Source organism: Amphibalanus amphitrite, unplaced genomic scaffold (genome assembly GCF_019059575.1).
Source record: "Amphibalanus amphitrite isolate SeventyFive unplaced genomic scaffold, NRLGWU_Aamphi_draft 000428F_arrow, whole genome shotgun sequence".
In the NCBI taxonomy this organism is placed as follows: domain Eukaryota; kingdom Metazoa; phylum Arthropoda; class Thecostraca; order Balanomorpha; family Balanidae; genus Amphibalanus; species Amphibalanus amphitrite.
In genome coordinates, this window is record NW_024881922.1 from 382,501 (window position 1) to 409,554 (window position 27,054).

Below are 27,054 nucleotides of genomic sequence, written 5' to 3' on the forward strand. Positions count from 1 at the left end.
GCCGCAATTGCCACCTGAATCGATCCGTTTAACCAATAAAATTACATAGGTAGTGTCGCAAACAGAACCTTGGATTTCTTAGCTTTTTTAACTGCACCGAGTAGGTATACACAAGTAAGCGAGATCCAAGCAGCCCATACAAATGACGAATGTTTTCAAAGTTAACAGTTGTTTATCTCAACTCCTCTAATGCTATTTTTTATTAACTACACAGCTATAAACAAGAAAACACCTAACATAAGGAAGATCCATTGCACGTACGTCTTGTCAACATCGATTTGTTTAACTTGATGACCTTCAACGGATTGTCTCCGGCTTCCGTTGGCGATGACTCCTCTTGACCTTCCGGCACGGTATCGTCTTCCAAATAAAAGTATTGCCTGAAACACAAGGTCATGTATCAACAAGCCACTCTTACAATAGCTTTAAAACTGCGCAAATATTGAGCAAATAATTCACACATAACTATAATGAGTTCCGTTTCAAAGAGCAGTCGCAAACAACAGTTGAACTAAAAACAATGGACTGCATACCCACCATAAATACGGTTGCTAATGCTATACAGTGCTATGTTTTATATGCATGCATGAATTATGACTTGTTCGAGAAATTTTGTCCGAATGGTTCAATGGGTGGCTGTGAGCCCTGGTGCCGGGGACACCACGACAGTGTTAGTGTTGCAAATGACACCACGGACCAACACCTTTCACGTGACCTTCACACCCACCATAATACATGGACCAGCGTCATGTCACATGTTTGACTTTAAGCGTTCACAAAAAAAAACTGAAAAAGGGTGGAGAATGTGAGCCAACATACGCCGAATCACGATTTTGGCCAAAAATGGTCTCAAGAAACAGGTCACATGTCAAAGGTTATTTGGGTCAATGTCATTAAGTTTTTAGGGTAAGTGTGAAACTGATTAACTCGAGGTTATAAAAGTATCGTCGCGATCGACCGCTTTAAGTGCGAGTTATTCGTAAAAATTGTAAGAGTCAGTTGTTTGCACAAAAACGGTGAACTGAAACCAGCACCAGTTATTCTTAGTATATTTAGCTACTATATAGTAAGACAGTCGACAGGCGTTACAACTGCAGTTCAACGAAAAATGATTAGGCGTTTTTTATGTATTTTCCTTACCCGTTCTTTTCGATGATATTGTATTTTCCTTTTTGAAGAACCCATTTTATAGCCTTTCCCAAAGTCTTCCTAGGCACCGAGACCATCTTGAGCTTAGACGAAGACGGTAGGAAGAAAATTTGTAGCCTCTCTGTAAAACGTGAAATTAGAGATGATCATTGGTATTGCATGCATACTATGGAACTGTGGCTGATCCCAGTAGCGGCGGAACACCCTAAATTAACCCTCGCCGGCACAGGCCATTTTGCGTCCTTCGACGGCACAAGGGGGAGGGGGGCTGGTACGACCCCCCCTCGCGTTTGGCCCCTGATCGAGCTAGAGCTTCGCGGAAAACAACGAGCGTGTTGCCCGTCACGAGAGGAAGCCGATGATACCCAATTTTAAGGTCCTAGGTCATCGGGGTCCTAGGTCAACCATAACAATTTATCGATTCTTTCCATGCATCGTCCATAGGCGTAATGTTAAAATCATGCCGTTTGGGGGGGAAAATGCCAATTTTGCCCCCCCCCCCCTGGATCCGCCACTGGGTGACCTTCCAGGTCAGGTCAATGACCCGAAAACCGGGAAAATCGGGACCTGTTAGAAAGTCGTAAAGTGTGGCTGCTATGGGGTTGTCCGGGGTGCTGATCACGAATATCGTGTTAGTTTTGATCAGAGATGATGTCTTTAAGCATTTAGACCAGGTCGGGTCCGGTCAGGTCAGGTCAACCGGCAGAGGTTGTGACGGGTATTCGTAATACGTGTCAACCGCCTCTGACAGCTTCGTAAAATGTTACGAAGGCACCAAAACTACTTCGTAAATGTTCAAATGGCTGCTAAATTCGATTTCAGGTTCAAAAACTAGCCTAGAAACATGTAAAACTCGAAAAAGTGAACCGAGGTCACCCGAGGTCACCAAAGGTCAACGACCTGACCTGACCTTCAGATGACCTTGAAACCCAATCTAATGTATGGGAGCAACATCAAATCACATGTTTGAACGTTTGAAACCACGAAAAGCTTGCAAACGCGCGGCTAATGCGAGCCAAAATACGCCAAATCGCGATTCCGGCCAAACTTGGTCTTGGAAAAGAGGTCACAGGTCAAAGTTCATTTAGGTCAGGGTCATGAAATTTTCAGGGTTGGTGCAAAATTGATCAATGCGATGGTACTAAAAGTTTCGTCGCGATCGGCCGCTTTTTACGCGAGTTATTCGCGAAAAACCTTAGGGGGGGTTGCATCACCCCCCTGTGCCGCCGAGGGTTAAGGGGGGGGGGGGGCACTCCCGACTTTTGGGCCCATTCTTTCCATGCAACGCCCATAGGGCTAATGTTAAAACTCCCAAATCAAAGGGGGGCACGGTGCCCCGGTGCCCTCCCCGTTCCGCCGCCTATGGCTGATCCGGAGTGTGTCTTTACGCACCACACTTAGGGGAAAGTGGGTGTATTGCGCCCTCCTAACCAATTGCGCCCACCAACATTCCCACGAATTCAATGGCATGTTTATAATTTTGTGTTCGAAAACAATATTTTCACCACCTGATAGTTCATTTTATGGCCCAAGCTCTCCGACGAAGGCAATCAGCAGGGCTCAGTTACGCCATCAAAGATATTACGGCGTTTTCTTAGCTTTTTTGCAGTATTTTGAACCGTTGGCTATAAAAATCTGTGATACGTGTGTGATTTTCAGAGTGGTATTTAGAAAGAAAGCCCATTTTTTCATTATATTTCACTTAAACAGTAAACTACCTTCAGCATATTTATGACAACTTCTACGCTTTTATTAAAAAGTACCTCAATTCTAATTGCGCCCATGGCAATTGCGCCATGGGGGCGCAAATAGAATAATGGTGTAGCTATTGTATCACGACAGTATGAATGCACCATTATCTGATTGCAATAAAGAAGGAGTTTAATGCCAGGCAGGGGAGCAGCCCGCTGTCGCCAGTCCGCAAATTATTTCTCTCGTCAAACTTATAATGCAGCTGCCATTTAGGTTGCCAACTTGTGGTGTAATTGACAAAATACGGCATTTTCAATATGGACTCGGGCGTGAGAGGTGACAGCTATGATCAAAAAGTAAAAACTGATGTCAACAAGTTGTCGAAACGATAAAAATTAATAATTTTGAGAGAAACGATTGAAAATTTAACCATACTTTCACATATATCTAGTCTGTTACATAAAACCAAACATACGGACACATGTAAAGTTATTTACCTGGGCAAAAAACATCGCTATTTATACCTACATTTATTATTTATCCAGCCTGATTAACATTATACAGGGTGGACCAAAAAGGATGGAAACATTTTGAACTCGCATAAAACATGCAGTATTGCATGCATGTGACTGGAAATGGTACCAAACGAGAGTACATTTCGTGGAAATTCATAACGGCATCACTCTCATCTGCTTTCTCTCGTTTTCAGTCTCTCACAGCAAATGTTCGAAGAGACTACTTTCGCGAGACAGGCACAGAGCGGCCGGTCTGGTGGCTGACGCGATAGCCCGACGACACATGTTCGCTGGTATGGCTCACACAGTCTTGGTGATCGCTCTCTTCAGATCACAGAGACCTTCCTTGTAGACCTGGCCCTTGAGATGAGATGATAAAGAAGTCACTGCACAGCAGCAAGGTCACCGAAATGGTGTGCCCTCAGCGGAAAAGGAATTGTGGGTCCACCTTTGTTCGAGGAAGGGAGCGGCGACACTGTGACCGTCAATCAACAGCGCATACCAGGCGGCGCCGAGAAAGTTCTGAGAGCGAGTCCAAACGAAGCATGGCAGCCTCATCATAGACCTTATGTGGTTCCAGCGAGACGGTGCGCCTCCTCACATCGCAAAAACAACGCTCAAGTGCATCGAAAACCACTTCGGTGACCGGCTGATATCCCGCGGTGCCAGTCGGAACTGGCCTACCTACTCATCCGACCTGACCCCTATGGATGTTTTACTGTGGGGTCATCTCAGGGACCAGGTCTACAAGGATGGTTCAGAAAGCCTCTGAACTGAAGAGAGCGATCAGCAAGGCTGTGTGAGCCATACAAGCGGGCTATCGTGTCAGCAGCCAGGCTGATCGCTCTGTGCCTGTCTGGCGAAGGTGGTCATTTCGAACATCTGCTGTGAGAGACTGAAAACGAGAGAAAGCATATGAGAGTGATGCCATTATGAATGTCCACGAAATGTACTCTTGTTTGGTATCATTCCCAGTCACATGCATGCAATGATACATGTTTTATACGAGTTTAAAATGTTTCCATCCTTTTTGGTCCACCCTGTAAATGTTTAAGTAAGCCGCAATGACATTACACTGCCGGGGTGTATGCATTCCGTCTCATTCGCTTAGCCATGTTTAACCCTCGCCGGACCTATTGGTTTTCTACATACGCGCCGGCCGAGGGGGGGGGGGGGCGGGTACGACCCCCCCCCTCGCCGTTTCGCCCCTGGTGGAGCTAGCGCGTCGCGGAAAAAACGAGCGTGTGCGCCGTTACGAGACGCAGAGATTGGTACCCGATTTTAAGGTCCTAGGTCAACCGGTGACCTCTGAGGTCAGGTCAAGTGCCCCAGGGTACGGTTCAGTTTTTGGTGAATAACTTCGCAAAAAACGGCCGCAGAGCCGCGATTTTGGCAGCATCGTGTTCGCCTTGCTCAGGCGCGTCGAATGATATACTTTTTGTTCGGGTCAGGTCAACTTAGGGTGTTGACCTCAGGTCAAGGTCAGGTCAGCACCCCCAGGTCACGAAGTTGGTCGAAAGAGGTCATGTCGCATATCATTCGATTCGGCAGGTCTTTCTGAGTCCATTGGTGGCTTTCCCGACTCGCTAGCTCAATTTGATCGGGAGTTATTGACGAAAAACTAATATGACCTTGATGACGTCATAAATGACGTCACGGAAGGTCAATATTGCAAAAGTGACGCATCTAACCTTGCAAACCTTGCAAGGAGTGCATCAAATCACGATTCTGTGTGCTTGAGATAGTTGGAGATCGTTTCCGGCGCCAGAATAGCAGTTTTAATTTTTCCCCATTGACTTATAATGGCCAGGTCACGAAAATGACCTGACCTCATATGACCTTTAGGAAAAATCCGAGATATACAAATTGTGAGACTCATAATGGATACTAGATCCTGCAAGTTTCATTTCCCTGTGACATCTCCTCTGGCAGTGAGGGCGTTGCGAAGTTGCGACATCTGAAGACCGTGCAGAGGTTCACTTATGACGTCATAGGTCAGTGACCTGACCTGACCCAAAAATGCGGTTGGTGTCAAAAGATGCGGCTTGGATCAAAGGTCAGGTATGCCAAGTTTCAGCTCTCTATCGACAGCGTGTTCGGAGCTATCGCGAAAAAAACCTATGGGGGGGCGGCACCCGCCCCCCCCCCCCCTCGGCCGGCGAGGGTTAAGTATAGGGCGCAATTGGATTCTAATTACGCCATCCCCCTGGCGCAATTTACAGCAGTTGTCGGTAAATGCGCCCTTTTGCATGTTTCTGAAAAGCAGCTGTCGGAAGCACACGAAACATTCTTAATTGATCGGGAGGCTCTTAAATCGTAGCTAATGAGTTCCTCTTTGAAGTGGTTACCAGTGCATGCTTATATCTCCAGCGGTTTTCTTACAATTAGCGTTTTTTCCTTAAGGTGGCGCAATTCACCCTCCTTCCCCTAAGTGTCAAGACACTTATAATTCAATGGCGTAGAAGTGGTTTGGTGTAAAATTAGATAGAAATTCAGAAATAAATAATATTTTGAAAAAAAATAAACAAACATTAAAAATAAATTCAGAAGAAACAAACGATAGTTGCTTAAAGGGACTATCCCACCTTCTAAAATGTTGTTAAAACCAGTTAAATTGTGCCCGACTTTATAGATTGGATGACCAGGAACACGGTTCTGGCATTTATTTTTCATTAAACATCTTAGGCTTCCCATATTCCAAACACAAACTTTCAAATATGTGACGTCACAGCCCAAAATTATCTCCTTCCCCCAGGCCACATTACTGTCATAAAGCTGATTCTTTTTACTCTGTAGGCACCACAACAAAGTTCAGACCAAGTTTTAAGCGATTTTTCAACGAACAAACCCATTTAAATCAGAATGACTAAACGAGGTGACGTCACACTAACGGTCGCTCCATGTTGAAGATAGGGCCTTGTACAAGGCTCATTTTAAAATGAAAGGAACGAATTTCTTCAACACCAAGAGGCCGCGGGGGTTGCAACCTAGATAGATAGTGGTTTCTGAACCTCGCCGCAAACTTGGCTATCTCAACTCAAATCCCATGTTAAAGGTGGGATAGTCCCTTTAACCCGCGCGGCGCGCACCGACGGGGGTCTGCGCCAACTTCGTACTGATGGGGGGGGGGGCGGATGACCGCCCCCTCCCCCTGAGATCTCCAGAACGAAGCAAGATAGCGACAAGCGGTAAACGGCATGAGGTGCGCACGGACAAGGTCTACAATTTTTATGTAGGTCGTTTTCGGGTCAGATCAAAGATGACGTCACAGGGGTCACAAAAGTCAAAATGGCGGCGCTAGCTATGGATAAAGTTTTTCTCCAATAACTTTCGAATTGGTCAAGCTAGGAACAAACTAAGGGCATCGTCGTGATCCTCTCGTCAATCCGCATCGAATCATATATATGTTGACCTCTAAAGGTCAAGGTCAAAGGTTGAACTCAGGCCACGTGACCTCGAGGTCATTATGTATATCATTCGATTTGCCTTGACGAGCTGAACACAATGAGATCATCCGCGCGGCTGTATCTTGTTCCTGTAAGGAGTTATTGGCAAAAAACCTTCGGTGACCTTTGATGACGTCACATGACCTTACAGCTGGCCAACAGCAAAACAGACCTCAAGGTAGTGAAGGTTGATCATATAGAAAGTCATGTATGGTATATGGGGCCATTCCGACGCGTTTTAGTGGTAAAAACAGGGAGTTGATTTTCCCCCCATTGACTTATAATGGGGAGGTCGAGAAATTGACCTGACCTTAGGTCATCGATATCAAAATTCCGAGATTTACAAATTGTAGCTACAAATGACCTAAGAACATCCTGCGACTTTAAAAGGCCTCCGTCATCTACTGTAGCTCTGACACGGTGACAAAGTTGCAAAAAGGTGACTTGAGGTTGGGTCATTTGAAGTGACCTGGTGACCTGACCTCGAAAGTTAGGAGGTTCAAACTTGCACACCATGTGTAAAATTGACGAGCAAATAGTCGTACTAAATTTCACAGCGCTACGCTCCGCGGTTTTCCCGCTATTCACGAAAAACCTCAGGGGGGGCGGATAACCGCCCCCCCCCCCCGTCGGTGCGCGGGTTAAACAATATTCGAAGTTACGAAGAACTTCGAATACAAAGAGCCCCTCACCATTTATTTTCGTAAATATCTAGGGGTGCCGTATACACAAAAATCTTACCTGATGAGCTTGAAGCAGGCTCCAGTACACTCTTGGCATATGTGACTGAGGAGGAAACATTTGTTAACTGCAGTTTGTTCATAATCAGTGGACTAAAATGCTGAGGGACGTTTGTCGGATATCTGTCATACGTAAAAGACAAATGGCGAATTAAAAGTATATGTATAATATATATATTTATTTATTTATTTATTTATTTATTTATATAATCATTCATACAATAATCCAGGACTGATTATTGGGACAATTACAGGGACACTAAAACATAATGCCTAGTCTTACCATTACCTTCCACTGGGTTTGACGAAACCTCCGGCTGACTTCCCGGCTGCGCCTCTGGCTGTTCCTCTGACTGAACCGCAGGCTGCTCCTCTGACTGCTCCTCTGGCTGAGATTCTGGTTGAGCCTTCGGCTGTGCCTGTAATTGAGCCTCTGGCTGTTCTTCTGACTGGGATTCTGGTTGAGTCTCTGGCTCTGTATCCAGTTGACCCTCTGGCTGAGCCTCAGGCTGCTTCTCTGTCAGCTTCTCTGGCTGAGATTCTGGCTGAGTTTCCGGCTGGGCCTCTGGTTGAACCTCTGGCTGTTCCTCCGGCTGGGCCTCTGGCTGAGCCTCTGGCTGTGCCTCTGGTTGGGGTTCCGGCTGTTCCTCGGGCTGAGCCTCTGGCTGCTTCTCTGTCTGCTCCTCAAGATGAGATTCTGGCTGAGTTTCCGGCTGTGCCTCTTGTTGAACCTCTGTCTGTTCCTCAGGCTGTGCCTCTGGTTGTTCTTCTGGTTGAGATTCTGGCTGAACCTCAGGCTCAGCCTCTGGCTGCGCTTCCGGTTGGGCTTCCGGCTGCGTCTCCGGTTGGACCTCTGGCTGTTCCTCAGGCTCCGTTTCTGGCTGCTCCTCTTGCTGAGATTCTGGTAGAGTCTCTGGCTCGGCATCTGGCTGGGCCTCTGGCTGGGCATCTGGTTGGGCTTCCGGCTGTTCCTCTGGCTGAGCCTCTGGCTGCTTCTCTGTCTGCTCATCTGACTGGGATTCTAGTTGAGTCTCCGGCTGTGCCTCTTGTTGAACCTCTGGCTGTTCCTCAGGCTGTGCCTCTGGTTGTTCCTCTGGTTGAGATTCTGGCTGAACTTCAGGCTCAGCCTTTGGCTGCGCTTCCGGTTGAGCCTCTGGCTGTTCCTCAGGCTCCGCTTCTGGCTGCTCCTTTTGCTGAGATTCTGGTAGAGTCTCTGGCTCGGCATCTGGCTGGGCCTCTGGCTGAGCCTCTGGCTGAGCCTCTGGCTGAGCCTCTGGCTGTGCCTGCGGTTGGGCTTCCGGCTGTTCCTCGGGCTGAGCCTCTGGCTGCTTCTCTAGCTGAGCCTCCGGCCGTGTCTCCGGTTGGGTCTCTGGCTGTTTCTCAGGCTCAGCTTCTGGCTGCTCCTCTTGCTGAGATTCTGGTAGAGTCTCTGGCTCGGCATCTGGCTGGGCCTCTGGCTGAGCCTCTGGCGCGACATCTGGTTGGGCTTCCGGCTGTTCCTCTGATTGAGCCTCTGACTGCTCCTCTGGCTGCTTCTCTAGCTGAGCCTCTGGCTGCGTCTCCGGCTGGGCCTGTGGCTGTTCCTCAGGTTGCGCCTCTGGCTGCTCTTCTTGCTGAGATTCTGGCTGGGTCTTTGGCTCGGCATCTGGCTGGGCCTCTGGCTGAGCCTCTGGCTGGGCATCTGGCTTGGTTTCCGGCTGTTCAGTTGGCTGCTCCTCTGTCTGCTCCTCTGGCCGAGATTCTGGCTGATTATCCGGCTGTGCCTCTGGTTGATCCTCTGTCTGTTCCTCAGGCTGCGCCTCTGGCTGCTCCTCAGGCTCCACTTCTGGCTGCTCCTCTTTCTGAGATTCTTGCGTCTCTGACACGGCATTTGGTTGGGCCTCTGGCTGAGGCTCTGGTTGTGCCTCCGGTTGGGGTTCTGGCTGTTCCTCTGGCTGAGCCTCAGGCTGCTTCTCTGTCTGATCCTCTGGCCGAGATTCTGGCTGAGTCTCCGGCTGGGCCTCTGTTTGATCATCTGGCTGTTCCTCAGGTTGTGCCTCTGGTTGCTCCTCTGGTTGAGATTCTGATTGAACCTTTGGCTCAGCCTCTGGCTCCGCTTCCGGTTGGACTTCCGGTTGCGTCTCCGGCTGGGCCTCTGGCTGTTCCTCAGGCTCCGCTTCTGGCTGCTCCTCTTGCTGAGATTCTGGTAGAGTCTCTGGCTTGGCATCTGGCTGGGCCGCTGACTGGGCATCTGGCTGGGCCTCTGGCTGAGCCTCTGGCTGTGCCTCTGGTTGTGCCTCCGGTTGGGCATTCGGCTGTTCCTCGGGCTGAGCCTCTGGCTGCGTCTCCGGTTGGGCCTCCGTCTTTTCCTCAGGCTCCGTTTCTGGCTTCTCCTCTTGCGGAGATTCTGGTAGAGGCTTTGGCTCGGCATCTGGATGAGCCTCTGGCTGAGCCTCTGGCTGGGCATCTGGTTGGGCTTCCGGCTGTTCCTCAGGTTGTGCCTCTGGCTGTTCCTCCGGCTGGGTCTCTGGCTGAGTATCTGGCTGTGCCTCCGGTTGGGGTTCCGGCTGCTCCTCGGTCTGAGCCTCTGGCTGCTCCTCTAGCTGAGCCTCTGGCTGCGTCTCCGGTTGGGTCTCTGGCTGCTCCTCTTGCTGAGATTCTGGTTGAGTCTCGGGCTCGGCATCTGGCTCAGCCTCTGGCTGCGCCTCCGGTTGGGAATCTGGCTGCTCCTCTTGCTGAGATTCTGGTTGAGTCTCGGGCTCGGCATCTGGCTGAGCCTCTGGCTGCGCCTCCGGTTGGGAATCTGACTGCTCCTCTTGCTGAGATTCTGGTTGAGTCTCGGGCTCGGCATCTGGCTGAGCCTCTGGCTGCGCCTCCGGTTGGGCATCTGGCTGCTCCTCTTGCTGAGATTCTGGTTGAGTCTCGGGCTCGGCATCTGGCTGGGCCCCTGGCTGTGCCTCCGGCTGTTGCTGAGGCTGGGCCTCTGGCTGCGCCTCTAATTCCGTCTCTGGCTCCACCTTCGGCTCGGCATCTGGTTGAGCCTCTGGCTGTTCCCCTGGCTGAGTTTCTGACTGCGACTCCGGTCGTGAATCTGGCTGTTCTTCAGGCCTCGCCTCTGGCTGTTGCTCTGGCTGAGATTCTGGTTGAGTCTCCACCTTGGTATCTGGTTGAGCTTCTGGCTGAGCATCCGGCTGTTCCTCAGACGCCACTTCCGGCCGGATCTCTGGCTGGGCTTCTTGCTGGGTCTCTGACTTAGCCTCTGGTTGGATCTCTGACTGAGCCTGCGGTTGGACCTCTGGCCGTTCCTCCGGCAGATCCTCCGGTTGGGTGTCTGGCTGTTCCTCAGGCTGCGCCTCTGGCTGAGAATCTGGCTGAGTCTCTGGCTGTACCTCCGACTGAATCTCAGGCTCGGTCTGTGGCTGAGCGTCCGGCTGGGCCTCTAGCAAATCTTCCGGTTGGGCCTCTGGCTGCTCCTCAGGTTTAGCCTGTTCCTCAGGCTGAACATCTGGCTGAGCCTCTGGCTGAGTCTCTGGCTCGGTCTCCTGCTGAGCCTCTGGCTGCGCCTCCGGCTGCTCTGGCTGAGCCTCCGGTTGTTCCTCAGGCTGCACCTCTGACTGAGCATCTGGTTGAGTCTCTGGCTGAGCCTCCGGCTGTGCCTCTGGCTGAGTGTCTGACTGTGACTCTTCCTCTTGCGGAGTATCCAGCTGTTGTTCAGGCTGAGGTTCTGGTTCCAGAAGGCTCTTTGATAGGGACTTTCCCGGATCCTCGGGCTGGTCTTCACTTCCCGCCTGATTGTCTTCGGGCTGATCTGTCTCACTTGCTGGTTGAAGTTCCGGTCGCTTTTTATCATCAGAAATGCCTGTGAACAAAATTCTCAGATCACTTGATGCCAGACCAATTGATGCAAAGTAATGGTATTATCATAATATTGAAGTAAAAGTGGTGAAAGAAATAAATCTATTGAAGCATTAGTTAAATCTTAAAGCTATTGAACCGTAAAGATACTTAGTTCTTAATTTAACTCGTTCGTGGTCTCATAATTGATGTTTTCCTAAGTTCTCATTCTTCACAGGTAACCGTCGAAGGACCTCGACAGGTGACGGGATAAAATTATATGGGGAAGATAAGGATATCACGTTAAACGAGGGTGAATATTCTTGCAAGCCACGTTTTTCAAACTTATATCAAATTTGAACCTTGTTTGGGCATTTGTTTATTTTTTAGATGCTTTGTTTTGCAGAGTGTTTGCATGATTTTCTGTTTCACGGTGCTGGCAATTCTTACCTCACCCGTGCTGCTTTGCAAAGACGATAGATGCCTCCTTCCTGTTCGTCTTCATCGAATTTAAACACGATTACGGTGCCTACAAGAACCTTGAAACAAGCCATCAAATGAATTTTTTTTTCAGCTAAAATTAAATGTCACTTAGTAGGAAGGGTAAGTGCACTTCACATAGAACATTATACCTAGTCTCTAATATGTCCACGGTTAATGTATCTTTTCATTTTAAAACCAGTAAAGCGCCTTTTGGGCGAAGAACGAGCGAGCGAGATAGTGAGCCCTGCACGTGCGGAAGGGCGAGAGGGTGCTTCCAACGGGCTTGCGCAAAGCACCCTTCTAACTGGTCGCTAGCGGTGTGCCAAATTTGAACGCAATCGGCCCAGCCGTTCCTGAGATCTGGAAGCGGCATTCTGCACGTGCGCACGTGCAAACGGGGTCCAAAATGACTTTTGCACGGCATCCTACTAACTGGTCCCCAGCCGTGTACCAAATTTGAGCGTAATCGGCCCAGCCGTTCTCGAGATCTGGAAACGTCCCCTGCACGTGCGCACGTGCAGTAGCACCCTAACCGCAACACATGGGAATGCATTGCCTGGTGGGTGCCTACCTGTATGCCAAGTTTCAGCGAAATCTCCCCAGTAATTACCGAGTTACTGAAATGGGAACAAATTTGGCACCTCTTATTGTTGTATTTTGCACGTGCACTGGGGATGACCCACATGCATCGAGAGTATCCTATTTTGGGTAGAAGGGATGCTGCTACTCTACTAAAATTACCGCAAGTCAATCGCCCAAGCGGCTGCTGAGATATGAGCCTCTCAAAATCACTACTTTTGCAAAACAGCTTGAACACCCTTGACTTTTCACGTGGCACGTGCCACGACGGTCACTGAGATGTATCAAAAGTAGTCAATTACGGGGTAGAAGGGATGGGGCTACCCAACAAAAAAGACCGCAGGCCAATCGGTCCAGCGGTTGCTGAGATATAAGCCTCTCAAAAGCGTTACAGGCCGGGCCGGGCCGGGCCGCTCATACTGAGATTTTTCCGTTATATTGAAAAGACTCACTTCGCTCGCTGCGCTCGCTCGCTCGTAATCAGATCTACCCTCCCTTTGATGTCACTGCTCTTCAAAGTAAAATGAAGATAAAACTTGAGCATTGAACCTAAAAGTTAGTTTTGATTAGTGTATCACAAAGGTATTTGACAGAAAATTTATCATTTCTTTCGTATAACGGCAAATAAGAATCGTTGTATACTTCATGTTTGAAATGTTCATTTGAATGATTGGAAATAATTCGATTGGATTTTAATGCTAATTCAAAGAACTTTGCAAATATGAAGTAGAATTTCCCGTCAAGAACTTCCTTGTGATAAGCTTAGACGTTTAGGTCCAATGCTCAGTTTAATCCTCATTTTACTATAAATGGCAGTGACATAAAAAGTACGGTACCTACATACAATTGTAAAATGAAGCGATACCATAACCGCGGAAATATTGAAGACTAGATTTAATATGCTATGTGAAGTGCATTTACCCATTCTTCTCGATGAAAATGTATTTTCCCCGAAAGGAAAGCCATTTGATGGCTTGTTTCAAGGTTCCTGTAGGCACCGTAATCGTGTTTAATTCGATGAAGACGGCAGGAAGAAGGTATCTATCGTCTTTGCAGAGCAGCACGGGTGAAGTAAGAATTGCCAGCACCGTCAAACAGAAAATCATACAAACACTCTGCAAAACAAAGCATCATAAAGGAAATAAAAAACTCAAACATGGTTTAGATTTGATATAAGTTTAAAAAATGTGGCATGCAATAATGCTCGCCCTCGTTTAACGTGATATCCCAATCGTTCCTAGACAATTTTTCGCCACCAGCCTAGATACTTCGATGGCGTCCTTTGAACAAGTCACAAAACCCTCGCCGGCACAGGCCATTTTGCGTCCTTCGACGGCAGAAAGGGGGGGGGGTTGGTACGACCCCCCTCGCGTTTGGCCCCTGATCGAGCTAGAGCTTTGCGGAAAAACGAGCGTGTTGCCCGTCACAAGAGGAAGCCGATGATACCCAATTTTAAGGACCTAGGTCATCGGGTGACCTTCCAGGTCAGGTCAATGACCCGAAAACCGGGAAAATCGGGACCTGTTAGAAAGTCGTAAGGTGTGGCTGCTATGTGGTTTTCCGGGGTGCTGATCACGAATACCGTGTTAGTTTTGATCAGAGATGATGTCTTGAAGCATTTAGACCGGGTCGGGTCAGGTCAGGTCAGGTCAACCGGTAGGGGTTGTGACGGGTATTCGTAATACGTGTCAACCGACTCTGACAGCTTCGTAACATGTTACGAAGGCACCAAAACTACTTCGTAAATATTTAAATGGTTGCTAAATTCGAATTCAACTCCAAAAACTAGCCTAGAAACATGTAAAACTCGAAAAAGTGAACCATGGTCACCAGAGGTTACCAAAGGTCAATGACCTGACCTGACCTTCAGGTGACCTTGAAACCCACCATAATGTATGGGAGCAACATCAAATCACATGTTTGAACGTTTGAAACCACGAAAAGCTTGCAAACGCGCGGCTAATGCGAGCCGACATACGCCGAATCGCGATTCCGGCCAAACATGGTCTCGGAAAAGAGGTCACAGGTCAAAGGTCATTTGGGTCAGGGTCATGAAATTTTCAGGGTAGGTGTAAAATTAATCAATGCGAGGGTACTGAAAGTTTCGTCGCGATCCGCCGCTGTTTACGCGAGTTATTTGCGAAAAACCTTAGGAGGGTTTGCATCAACCCCCCCCCCCCTGTGCCGGCGAGGGTTTAAAAACATCGATTATGGTATCACGATATAATTTAAATGCAAAGCAGTTTTACTTTTAAGGTATTTTCGTAAGATTGAAATGGTGCTTTAATAGTTTTATAGATATTTCTTAGTAGGTATATAAAGATAAACGTACTGTTAATAACCATTGATTTGCTCAACGTGATGACCTTCAACGGATTATCTCCAGCTTCCGTTGCTGATAACTTCTCTTGTTCTTCAGGTATATCACCGTCTTCCAAATAGAAGTATTTGCTGAAAGGCAATTACCACTCTTATCGACGTTTTGGATGTAACGTGACCACCAGTTTGGTTGATACGGGTGTAACAATATTATGGTAACCGATTAATATTTTAATTTGTCAGACTAAATGAATAATTTCCAAAATTTGGACATTGGGTGGATACATTGAAAATATATGTAGATTATGAGAAAATATTCTTTGTTGTGATTTCTATGTAAAAAAAACTCGACATTTTCAGTAATAAGTTCAGTAATAAGACATTTTTAGTAAGCACAAATGGCAACAAAACATTCCTTGTCTGATGATGTCCTGTGGGCGAACATTCACTTACTCAAATGCATCACTTTCGACCTTTTACTTTTCTATATTCGAGGAAAACATAACTAGACATCTTTTACGGTCACTCACCCATCTTTTTCGATGATATTATATATTCTGTGATGCAGTGCCCATCTGATAACTGTTCTCAAATTATTATAAGGCAGCAACACTGTGTTCAGCGTTAACGAAGACGGCAAGTAGGAGATTGGGAGCGTCTCTGTAAAGTAAAACAAAAATGTTACCAGAAATGCGGAATGCACACTGCACTGAAAAATAGCAAAGTGCGGAAACAAAGCAGACACAGCCATGTGCAATATGTGCCTCGACGTTCCTAGATCTACGCGAAAATTTTTTGTAAAAGGTGCTCACTTTCATCAACGCTGATGTCAACCTCATCACCAGACGGTCCTCTTCGTCGCCTGGAACCTACGGATATAAAAAAGGTGAGGCGTCAGATACAACGGATCTGCAAAACAGCAAATGGCATTACAAAACAATAACCAAATAAATCTAGTGTACCAAACAAATACACAGAAGCAAGCACAGAAGAAACAGGATGAATACGCAAACACCCTGACCAATTCAATTCAATTCAATTCAATTCCAAAAGATCATCTACTTACGCCTCGTACGTATGAACACCATCGACTTGTTGATAGTGATGACCTTCAGCGGATTGTCTCCAGCTTCGGTTGGAGATGATTTTAACTGATCATCCGGCACGCTGTCGTCTTCGAGGAAATAATATTGGCTGAAAGTCAAACACGAGTTTTATTAATATTTGCAGTGTCATTGGCATGGTGCAATATAAGGTGCAATATAAAAACAGTGCGGTACTAATTAAAAACGCAGACAAAAAAATGCAGAACATGATCCATAGTCTGCAGAATTGTCGCAAAATATAAAATGAATCACGGAAATGCTCCAAACGATTAGCATTGCCTCTGTGATGCCCTTACCCATTCTTCTCGATGACGATGTATTTTCCTCTGCGTAGTACCCATCTGAGAGCTTTCCTCAAGTTGCCTTTGGGTACCGAATTCATGTTCAGTTTCAAGGAAGATGGCAGATAGGAGATTTTCAGCATATCTGCAAAAGAAGGCAGATGCGACGGTGATCAAACAGTGAATAGGTACACTGAACAACGAACATGGACAAAGTAAGCACCTAAGTTACGCAGCCATACGCATCTGCAGTATATTTGTTTATGCTCTTATAGATCGATGCAAAAAAGGCTGCAAGAATGTGCTCACTTTTATCAACGCTGTCAACCTCATCACCAGACGGTCCTCTTCGTCGCCTGGAACCTACGGATATAAAAATAAAGGGCGAGGCGTCAGATACAATGGATCGGCAGAACAGCAAATGGCATAACAAAACAATAACCAAATAAATCTAGTGTACCAAACAAATACACAGAAGCAAGCACAGAAGAAACAGGATGAATACGCAAACACCTTGACCAAAAGATCATCTACTTACGCTTTGTACGTTTGGACACGATCGACTTGTTGATCGTGATGACCTTCAGCGGATTGTCTCCAGCTTCCGCTGGAGATGATTTTAACTGATCATCCGGCACGCTGTCGTCTTCGAGGAAATAATATTGGCTGAAAGTCAAACACGAGTTTTATTAATATTTGCAGTGTCATTGGCATGGTGCAATATAAGGTGCAATATAAAAACAGTGCGGTACTAATTAAAAACAAAGACAAAAAAATGCAGAACATGATCCATAGTCTGCAGAATTGTCGCAAAATATAAAATGAATCACGGAAATGCTCCAAACGATTAGCATTGCTTCTGTGATGCCCTTACCCATTCTTCTCGATGACGATGTATTTTCCTCTGCGTAGTACCCATCTGAGAGCTTTCCTCAAGTTGCCTTTGGGTACCGAATTCATGTTCAGTTTCAAGGAAGATGGCAGATAGGAGATTTTCAGCATATCTGCAAAAGAAGGCAGATGCGGCGGTGATCAAACAGTGAATAGGTACACTGAACAACGAACGTGGACAAAGTAAGTACCTAAGTTACGCAGCCATACGCATCCGCAGTATATTTGTTTATGCTCTTATAGATCGATACAAAAAAGGCTGCAAGAATGTGCTCACTTTTATCAACGCTGTCAACCTCATCACCAGACGGTCCTCTTCGTCGCCTGGAACCTACGGATATAAAAATAAAGGGCGAGGCGTCAGATACAATGGATCTGCAGAACAGCAAATGGCATTACAAAACAATAACCAAATAAATCTAGTGTACCAAACAAATACACAGAAGCAAGCACAGAAGAAACAGGAGGAATACGCAAACACCTTGACCAAAAGATCATCTACTTACGCCTCGTACGTATGAACACCATCGACTTGTTGATCGTGATGACCTTCAGCGGATTGTCTCCAGCTTCCGCTGGAGATGATTTTAACTGATCATCCGGCACGCTGTCGTCTTCGAGGAAATAATATTGGCTGAAAGTCAAACACGAGTTTTATTAATATTTGCAGTGTCATTGTCATGGTGCAATTTAAGGTGCAATATAAAAACAGTGCGGTACTAATTAAAAACAAAGACAAAAAATGCAGAACATGATCCATAGTCTGCAGAATTTTCGGAAAATATAAAATGAATCACGGAAATGCTCCAAACGATTAGCATTGCCTCTGTGATGCCATTACCCATTCTTCTCGATGACGATGTATTTTCCTCTGCGTAGTACCCATCTGAGAGCTTTCCTCAAGTTGCCTTTGGGTACCGAATTCATGTTCAGTTTCAAGGAAGATGGCAGATAGGAGATTTTCAGCATATCTGCAAAAGAAGGCAGATGCGACGGTGATCAAACAGTGAATAGGTACACTGAACAACGAACATGGACAAAGTAAGTACCTAAGTTACGCATCCATACGCATCTGCAGTATATTTGTTTATGCTCTTATAGATCGATGCAAAAAAGGCTGCAAGCATAGGTGTAGCAACGTATCTCTTTGGTGAAGAATACCTTTCACCAAAGTTTTATATTGGTGAAGGATTCTTCACCAATCTTGAACAATGCATGTGAGATTGTTCACCAATACTTAGAACGACTGGGTTCGACGGTTGATCTAATGTTAAAAAAAGGAATAGCAATGCCAAACGGGATGAACAAAAAGGCTAAGACGGTAACAGGCACCCAATTATCCCGTCCTTTCAGTTGCGTTATGCACACCTTCTTCACAATTCACGCCAATTAATAAATGATAGGTAAAGCTGAAAACTATATTGAAGTTGGTGAACGTGTAAGTGTGTCTAAGTAAATACCGTGAATATAAAAATGAATTGGATTGTTTCTACTCGTGGGAAATTTGTAGGACTTCAGTCACGAAAAAAGAGCAGTGGAGCATAACTTAACCCGCGCCCTGCTGGGGGGGGGGGTGTTTGAACACCCCCCTTGTGGTTTTTCGCGAATATCTCAAAAACAGCGGCGCGGAGCGCCGCCGTTTTTGGTACACCTTATCATACATCAATTCTACACATGTTGTGAAAATTTCAGACCAAGGTCATTCAAGGTCAGGTCACCAGGTCACTTGAAGTGGCCTCACCTCATCAAAAGTTTCAATGTCTGTCATAGCTACACCGAGTGACCGATCGCTTTGAAACTTTCAGCGATTGCTAAGAGCAATAGCATGTACAAAATGTATATCTCAGAATTTTGATATCGATGACCTAAGGTCAGGTCAATTTTGCGACCTCCCCATTATAAGTCAATGGGAGAAAATTGAAATGCGCCTCTTTTGGACGAAAGACATTATAAACACTCCCAAACACTGAATTACAAGTGGTTTAGACACACTGAACATGAAAATGGTGTCCGTGACCCCTGTTTATGCCCTGAGGTCATTTTAGGTCACGAATGGTATCTAACAGTTTTTCGCAAATAACTTTTGATAGAGGCATGCTAGAGCGATGAAAACGCCTTAGATGTGTTCAGCTCGACAATACGGATCGACTGATATGCAGCATGACCCTTTCCGGTCAGGTCATGACCTTGACCTAGGGTCAATTTTTCAAGTTGACCTTTCAAGGTCAAGTTATAGTTCATTCGATGCGTCTTGACAAGAGGAACACGATGCCGGTAAAAGTAAGCTCGTACAAGGCTTGGGTCAAAAGTTATTGCAGAAAAACTGTTTCCGAAAAAATCGGCTATTTTTGCAGTTTTTGCCCCCTGCAGGCAAAACCGTTGACGTTAGGTCAAATCTGATAGAATTACTCAGAAAGGGCGTTAATAGGGCTATCGAATGCGCTTTTCCGCGGCGCTGTAGCTCTATTGGTTCCCGAGTTATGCGTTGGCTTCTTGGAAATTGTCGACATTCGACCTGGAAATCGGCGAAATTTTGCCTTCAATGACCTCTGGTGACCTGACCTTTGACCTGACCAAAAAATTGACCGAAGTGATTTCCTCATTATTTTTGACGCTCTTTCGAGCGCCGCCTTCCGCGTATCGCTACGTGGCCCAGGAGCCGAGTTAGAAGGGGGGGGTGTTCAAACACCCCCCCGCAGGGCGTGGAAATCCAGGACCCCCCAGCCGGGCGCGGGTTAACCCGCGCCTATTAACGCCCTTTCTGAGTAATTTTCTTAGATTTGTATGTATGTATGTATGTATGTATTGATCTAAAATCCATCCACATAACATGGTTTTTCAGGATTCAGCGTCATGCACAATACAGTAAAATGCAAGAAGGCAATAGGCACTGGCAGATAAAATAAGACAACTAATTGCACTAAAACCGGAATAAAACACAGCACCCCAAGACCTCAGGCTTCGCTGGCCGCCACTGCGCGGCGAAACGCGGTCAGCGTGGGCTGCTCCCTGACGGCCCACGATTTGACCTAACGTCAACGGTTTTGCCTGCAGGGGGCAAAAACTGCAAAAATAGCCGATATTTTCGAAAACAGTTTTTCTGCAATAACTTTTGACCCAAGCCTTGTACGAGCTTACTTTTACCGGCATCATGTTCCTCTCGTCAAGACGCATCGAATGACCTATAACTTGACCTTGAAAGGTCAACTTGAAAATTTGACCTCAGGTCAAGGTCATGACCTGACCGGAAAGGGTCATGTTGCATATCAGTCGATCCGTATCGTCGAGCTGAACACATCTAAGGCGTTTTCATCGCTCTAGCATGCCTCTATCAAAAGTTATTTGCGAAAAACTGTTAGATACCACTCGTGACCTAAGATGACCTCAGGGCATAAACAAGGGTCACGGACACCATTTTCAAGTTCAGTGTGTCTAAACTACTTGTAATTCGGTGTTTGGGAGTGTTTATAATGTCTTTCATCCAAAAGAGGCGCATTTCAATTTTCTCCCATTGACTTATAATGGGGAGGTCGCAAAATTGACCTGACCTTAGGTCATCGATATCAAAATTCTGAGATATACATTTTGTACATGCTATTGCTCTCAGCAATCGCTGAAAGTTTCAAAGCGATCGGTCACTCGGTGTAGCTATGACAGACATTGAAAGTTTTTATGAGGTGAGGTCACATTAAGTGACCTGGTGACCTGACCTTGAATGACCTTGGTCTGAAATTTTCACAACATGTGTAGAATTGATGTATGATAAGGTGTACCAAAAACGGCGGCGCTCCGCGCCGCCGTTTTTGAGATATTCGCGAAAAACCACAAGGGGGGGTGTTCAAACACCCCCCCCCCCCAGCAGGGCGCGGGTTAAGGCATAAGAGCACCCGTGTGTAGCATCTAGTTAGGTCCCTCAATGGTCCAAAAAGCGGCCCCGTTTACATGACCGGTTTACGTAAATCGCAAAGGAGTTCATGTTCATAAGATATGATTTATGCTGGTCTCTCAAGTAGTATACATCAAGGATTAAGCACTTCATTTTCATTGGCTCCGGCCCTCAGGATCAGACCACCATGGGTAAGTGTGAGAGGCCCGCGTGAGACAGATGGCTGAACCTGCACCCAGATCAGCATAAACCCTTTCAGACAATTATGTAAGCCTTGGCACCAATGTAAATTTAAAGGACAATCCAGGGCCCATAGATTCCGGTGAGAACCTTCAGAGGTTTTCGTCAGCATTGCCAGCCTTTAAATGCCAGTATGGGCCTCCAGGAAGGTACAAGCACGGGGTCGTCAGAGGCCTGAACGAGCCTTTAGAGACCCCAGGAGTCTGGGGTCTGGGGTCCCCAGGAGTTTCGGGTAGGTTATAGGTTTAACATGCGCAGTGGAAGGGTTCCGAGAACTATGCCCAGTGGAAGGTGGCGGCGAATGTCGCCACCCCAAGATCTCAGCTCCTACGGAAGTAAAAAAAAAAAAAAAAAAACGGAGGGTGGTTGGGGACGGCGTGGAATAGTGTTGCCAGTTGCAGAAAATGTATGTCCAATGTCCGTCCAACGTCCGGCAGTTAAGTCGACTCTCCGTCCAAAGATATTCAAGCCAGCCATTTGTCCGAAAGATGTCCGAAAACTACGCAATAATTAACACTGAGCACTGTCATTTAATTTGGTTTTAATGAACTAACTATTACCAGCCCAAAAGTATTTTCATATCGAGAGCTGAGCTGAACTTTCTATTCGTCAACCAATGCCAAAAAAAAAAAACAATTCGGCACGATCACTTAACAGAAATGCTGAGGTGTAGCAAGTGATTGTCCAATGCTGTCCAAAGCGTGCTGCCTTTGTCAACTCAAATTCCGAATTGGACATTGGAGGACAAAAGCGGAATTCCGAAGGTCCAAGCTCCGATTGGCAACTCTATTGTGTGTTAACCCGCGCCGCGCCGGGGCTCCGCGACTTCCGCGCCGGGCCGGGGGGGGGGGGTCTGAACACCCCCGTCTAAATCGGCTCCTGGGCCACGTAGCGACACGCGGTAAGCGGCATTCGAAAGAGAGTCAAAAATAATGACGGAAGCACTTCTGTCATTTTTGGGTCAGGTCAAAGCCGGCAGTGAAAATCGGCCGGCAGCGCCCGCGTGCCGGAGGGATTTTTGACTTAACACCCCTGTTACTAAAAAAGAAGTTGCAGGCCGATTTACTCATTGCTTTCATGGCAAGATGCAAAATCCAATGTTAGGCATGTACTGAAAATTTGACGCTAATTAGACGATAATGGCGTGAGATATTTGCGAGAGAAAAAAAAAACAGGAGGGCTTGGCGAAATTCGCCCCCCCCCCCCTCCACTGGGGCAAGGTCCTGTACCTTCTCAGAAGGTTCAGGTGAAATCCTTCACCAATATTTTTGGTGCTCCTACACCCATGGCTGCAAGAATGTGCTCACTTTTATCAACGCTGTCAACCTCATCACCAGACGGTCCTCTTCGTCGCCTGGAACCTACGGATATAAAAATAAAGGGCGAGGCGTCAGATACAATGGATCGGCAGAACAGCAAATGGCATTACAAAACAATAACCAAATAAATCTAGTGTACCAAACAAATACACAGAAGCAAGCACAGAAGAAACAGGAGGAATACGCAAACACCCTGACCAAAAGATCATCTACTTCCTCGTACGTTTGAACACCATCGACTTGTTGATCGTGATGACCTTCAGCGGATTGTCTCCAGCTTCCGTTGGAGATGATTTTAACTGATCATCCGGCACGCTGTCGTCTTCGAGGAAATAATATTGGCTGAAAGTCAATACCGATTTTTATCAATGTTTCCAGTGTCATTGTCATGGTGCAATATAAGGTGCAATATAAAAACAGTGCGGTACTAATTAAAAACAAAGACAAAAAAATGTAGAACATAATCCATAGTCTGCAGAATTGTCGCAAAATATACCTAAAATAAATCACGGAAATGCTCCAAACAATTAGCATTGCCTCTGTGATGCCATTACCCATTCTTCTCGATGACGATATATTTTCCTCTGCGTAGTACCCATGTGAGAGCTTTCCTCAAGTTGCCTTTGGGTACCGAATTCATGTTCAGTTTCAAGGAAGATGGCAGATAGGAGATTTTCAGCATATCTGCAAAAGAAGGCAGATGCTACGGTGATCAAACAGTGAATAGGTACACTGAACAACGAACGTGGACAAAGTAAGTACCTAAGTTACGCAGCCATACGCATCCGCAGTATATTTGTTTATGCTCTTATAGATCGATACAAAAAAGGCTGCAAGAATGTGCTCACTTTTATTAACGCTGTTGTCAAGCTCATCACCAGAGGTCCGTCTTTCACCACACTTTCCTCTTCGTCGCCTGGAACCTACGGATATAAAAATAAAGGGTGAGGCGTCAGATACAATGGATGTGCAAAACAGCAAATGGCATTACAAAACAATAACCAAATAAATCCAGTTTACCAAACAAATACACAGAAACAAGCACAGAAGAAACAGGATGAATACGCAAACACCCTGACCAAAAGATCATCTACTTACGCCTCGTACGTATGAACACCATCGACTTGTTGATCGTGATGACCTTCAGCGGATTGTCTCCAGCTTCCGTTGGAGATGATTTTAACTGATCATCCGGCACGCTGTCGTCTTCGAGGAAATAATATTGGCTGAAAGTCAATAGCGTTTTTTATCATTATCTTCAGCTTCATTGGCATGGTGCAGTATAAGGTGCAATCATGCAATAAACAAAACTTTATTACTATTTGAAACAAACAAAAATGTCAAACATCATATATAGTCTGTAGAATCATTGCGAAATATCTAATGAATCAGATGAATGTCCAAATCCATAATCTTTGTGTCTATATAGCACGGTTTTCATGGGCATTTGTGATCTTTATCGGTAAAAGTAGATTAGCTAACCCAATTATATAGTTAGACACTATCAACACGAAAACGAAAATAAGGAACCAGTATAACGCCTTTTGGGGCGACTAACGGAGCAAGCGAGAGTGTGGGCCTTGCACGTGCGAAATTGCGAGGGGTACCTCCAACTGACTTGTGCACGGCACCCTACTAACCGGTCTCTAGCGATGTGCCAAATTTGGGCACAATCGGCCCAGCCGTTCTCGAGATCTGGAAGCGGCACCCTGCACGTGCGCACGTGCAAAATGGGTCCCAACTGACTTGTGCACGGCACCCTACTAACCGGTCCCTAGCTGTGTACCAAATTTGAGCGCAATCGGTCGAGTCGTTCTCGAGATCTGGAAACGACCCCTGCACGTGCGCACGTGCGGCAGCACCCCAACTCTGGCACATGGGTATGCAGTGCCTAGTGGGTGCCTACCTACATGCCAACTTTCAGCGCAATCGGCCAAGTAGTTACCGAGATATTGCAACAATTACAAAACTGACAGGTCTGTTCGTTTTGCACGTGGCACGTGCATAAGGGGTCACCCACATGCATCGGGAATAGTCCAATACTTGATGGAAGGAATGAAGCTACCATACAAAAAATTACCGCGTGCAAATCGGTCAAGTGGTTGCTGAGATATAAGCCTCGCAAAAGCGTCCGCGCACGGGGCCGCTCATACTCAGAAATTTCCGTTAATCTAAGGGAAGACTACGCTCGCTTCGCTCGCTCCGTAATAACCGATTATAAAGTCCTAATCCACTTTGAATTTAAACTGGTAACGATGAATTCGAGAACTATTAAGCGATTTGAATTTGTTAATCCGGATCACGAGTGCCCATGAAAACGTGGTCTATGTGGTGCTCTCACCCATCCTTCTCGATGACGCTGTATTTTCCTCTGCGTAGTACCCATAAAAGAGCTTTCCTCAAATTGCTCCTGGGCACCGAATTCATGTTCAGTTGCAATGAAGATGGCAGATACGAAATTTTCAGCATTTCTGCAAAAGAAGACAGGCTCGATTATGATCAGAAGCAGTGAAAAGTACGCTGAACATGAGAAAAGTACCTTAGGTACGCAATCATACGGACCTGCAGTATGTGCGCTTATACTCTTACATATAGTCTGCAGAATTGTCGCAAAATATATCTATACAAAACAATGACTGCAAGAATGTGCTCACCTTCATCAAAGCTAAAGTCAAGCTTATCACCAGAGGCTCTTCTTCCACTAAAAGGTTCTCTTCGTCGCCTTGAACCTGCGGATATAAAATGATAGGGTGAGGCGTCAGGTACGATGAATCTGCAAAACAGCAAATGACACTACAAAAACAATGAGCAAAATAAATTTAGAGTATCTAACATAAAGCCAGAAGAAACAGGATAAGTATGTAGAAACCCTGACCAAAAGATCATCTACTTACGCTTTGTACGTTTGAACACCATCGATTTGTTGATCGTGATGACCTTCAGCGGATTGTCTCCAGCTTCAGTTGGAGATGATTTTAACTGATCATCCGGCACGCTGTCGTCTTCGAGGAAATAATATTGGCTGAAAGTCGAACACGAGTTTTATTAATATTTGCAGTGTCATTGGCATGTTGCAATATAAGGTGCAATATAAAAAACTTTGCGGTACTAATTAAAAACAAAGACAAAAAATGCAAAACATGATCCATAGTCTGCAGAATTGTCGCAAAATATAAAATGAATCACGGAAATGCTCCAAACGTTTAGCATTGCCTCTGTGATGCCCTTACCCATTCTTCTCGATGACGATGTATTTTCCTCTGCGTAGTACCCATATGAGAGCTTTCCTCAAGCTGCCTTTGGGTACCGAATTCATGTTCAGTTTCAAGGAAGATGGTAGATAGGAGATTTTCAGCATATCTGCAAAAGAAGGCAGATGCGACGGTGATCAAACAGTGAATAGGTACACTGAACAACGAACATGGACAAAGTAAGCACCTAAGTTACGCAGCCATACGCATCTGCAGTATATTTGTTTATGCTCTTATAGATCGATGCAAAAAAGGCTGCAAGAATGTGCTCACTTTTATCAACGCTGTCAACCTCATCACCAGACGGTCCTCTTCGTCGCCTGGAACCTACGGATATAAAAATAAAGGGCGAGGCGTCAGATACAATGGATCGGCAGAACAGCAAATGGCATAACAAAACAATAACCAAATAAATCTAGTGTACCAAACAAATACACAGAAGCAAGCACAGAAGAAACAGGATGAATACGCAAACACCTTGACCAAAAGATCATCTACTTACGCTTTGTACGTTTGGACACGATCGACTTGTTGATCGTGATGACCTTCAGCGGATTGTCTCCAGCTTCCGCTGGAGATGATTTTAACTGATCATCCGGCACGCTGTCGTCTTCGAGGAAATAATATTGGCTGAAAGTCAAACACGAGTTTTATTAATATTTGCAGTGTCATTGGCATGGTGCAATATAAGGTGCAATATAAAAACAGTGCGGTACTAATTAAAAACAAAGACAAAAAAATGCAGAACATGATCCATAGTCTGCAGAATTGTCGCAAAATATAAAATGAATCACGGAAATGCTCCAAACGATTAGCATTGCTTCTGTGATGCCCTTACCCATTCTTCTCGATGACGATGTATTTTCCTCTGCGTAGTACCCATCTGAGAGCTTTCCTCAAGTTGCCTTTGGGTACCGAATTCATGTTCAGTTTCAAGGAAGATGGCAGATAGGAGATTTTCAGCATATCTGCAAAAGAAGGCAGATGCGGCGGTGATCAAACAGTGAATAGGTACACTGAACAACGAACGTGGACAAAGTAAGTACCTAAGTTACGCAGCCATACGCATCCGCAGTATATTTGTTTATGCTCTTATAGATCGATACAAAAAAAGGCTGCAAGAATGTGCTCACTTTTATCAACGCTGTCAACCTCATCACCAGACGGTCCTCTTCGTCGCCTGGAACCTACGGATATAAAAATAAAGGGCGAGGCGTCAGATACAATGGATCTGCAGAACAGCAAATGGCATTACAAAACAATAACCAAATAAATCTAGTGTACCAAACAAATACACAGAAGCAAGCACAGAAGAAACAGGAGGAATACGCAAACACCTTGACC

The 27,054-nt window shown here is 46.0% G+C and overlaps 1 protein-coding gene across 16 annotated transcripts in view; it reads right to left on the reverse strand.

Annotated features, from left to right (window-relative positions):
- LOC122391271 overlaps nucleotides 1-27,054 on the reverse strand; it is a 101,074-nt gene that overhangs the window by 51,903 nt on the left and 22,117 nt on the right. For 5 of the 16 annotated variants that reach the window (XM_043385053.1, XM_043385052.1, XM_043385045.1 and 2 more), the window contains 28 exons: nucleotides 26,844-26,897; nucleotides 26,549-26,678; nucleotides 26,213-26,340; nucleotides 25,984-26,037; nucleotides 25,690-25,819; nucleotides 25,354-25,481; nucleotides 25,114-25,188; nucleotides 24,801-24,930; nucleotides 23,558-23,685; nucleotides 23,308-23,382; nucleotides 23,014-23,143; nucleotides 22,683-22,801; nucleotides 22,448-22,501; nucleotides 17,856-17,985; nucleotides 17,521-17,648; nucleotides 17,292-17,345; nucleotides 16,998-17,127; nucleotides 16,662-16,789; nucleotides 16,433-16,486; nucleotides 16,139-16,268; nucleotides 15,803-15,930; nucleotides 15,549-15,605; nucleotides 15,267-15,396; nucleotides 14,750-14,868; nucleotides 7,826-11,380; nucleotides 7,544-7,588; nucleotides 1,141-1,270; nucleotides 262-380 (listed from right to left, as the gene is read on the reverse strand). In XM_043385053.1, coding sequence (XP_043240988.1) covers nucleotides 262-380; nucleotides 1,141-1,270; nucleotides 7,544-7,588; nucleotides 7,826-11,380; nucleotides 14,750-14,868; nucleotides 15,267-15,396; nucleotides 15,549-15,605; nucleotides 15,803-15,930; nucleotides 16,139-16,268; nucleotides 16,433-16,486; nucleotides 16,662-16,789; nucleotides 16,998-17,127; nucleotides 17,292-17,345; nucleotides 17,521-17,648; nucleotides 17,856-17,985; nucleotides 22,448-22,501; nucleotides 22,683-22,801; nucleotides 23,014-23,143; nucleotides 23,308-23,382; nucleotides 23,558-23,685; nucleotides 24,801-24,930; nucleotides 25,114-25,188; nucleotides 25,354-25,481; nucleotides 25,690-25,819; nucleotides 25,984-26,037; nucleotides 26,213-26,340; nucleotides 26,549-26,678; nucleotides 26,844-26,897 — 6,372 coding nt within the window. The remainder of the gene's footprint in view (nucleotides 1-261; nucleotides 381-1,140; nucleotides 1,271-7,543; nucleotides 7,589-7,825; nucleotides 11,381-14,749; nucleotides 14,869-15,266; nucleotides 15,397-15,548; nucleotides 15,606-15,802; nucleotides 15,931-16,138; nucleotides 16,269-16,432; nucleotides 16,487-16,661; nucleotides 16,790-16,997; nucleotides 17,128-17,291; nucleotides 17,346-17,520; nucleotides 17,649-17,855; nucleotides 17,986-22,447; nucleotides 22,502-22,682; nucleotides 22,802-23,013; nucleotides 23,144-23,307; nucleotides 23,383-23,557; nucleotides 23,686-24,800; nucleotides 24,931-25,113; nucleotides 25,189-25,353; nucleotides 25,482-25,689; nucleotides 25,820-25,983; nucleotides 26,038-26,212; nucleotides 26,341-26,548; nucleotides 26,679-26,843; nucleotides 26,898-27,054) is intronic. The other 11 variants (XM_043385044.1, XM_043385055.1, XM_043385050.1 and 8 more) reach the window with 11 other exon arrangements.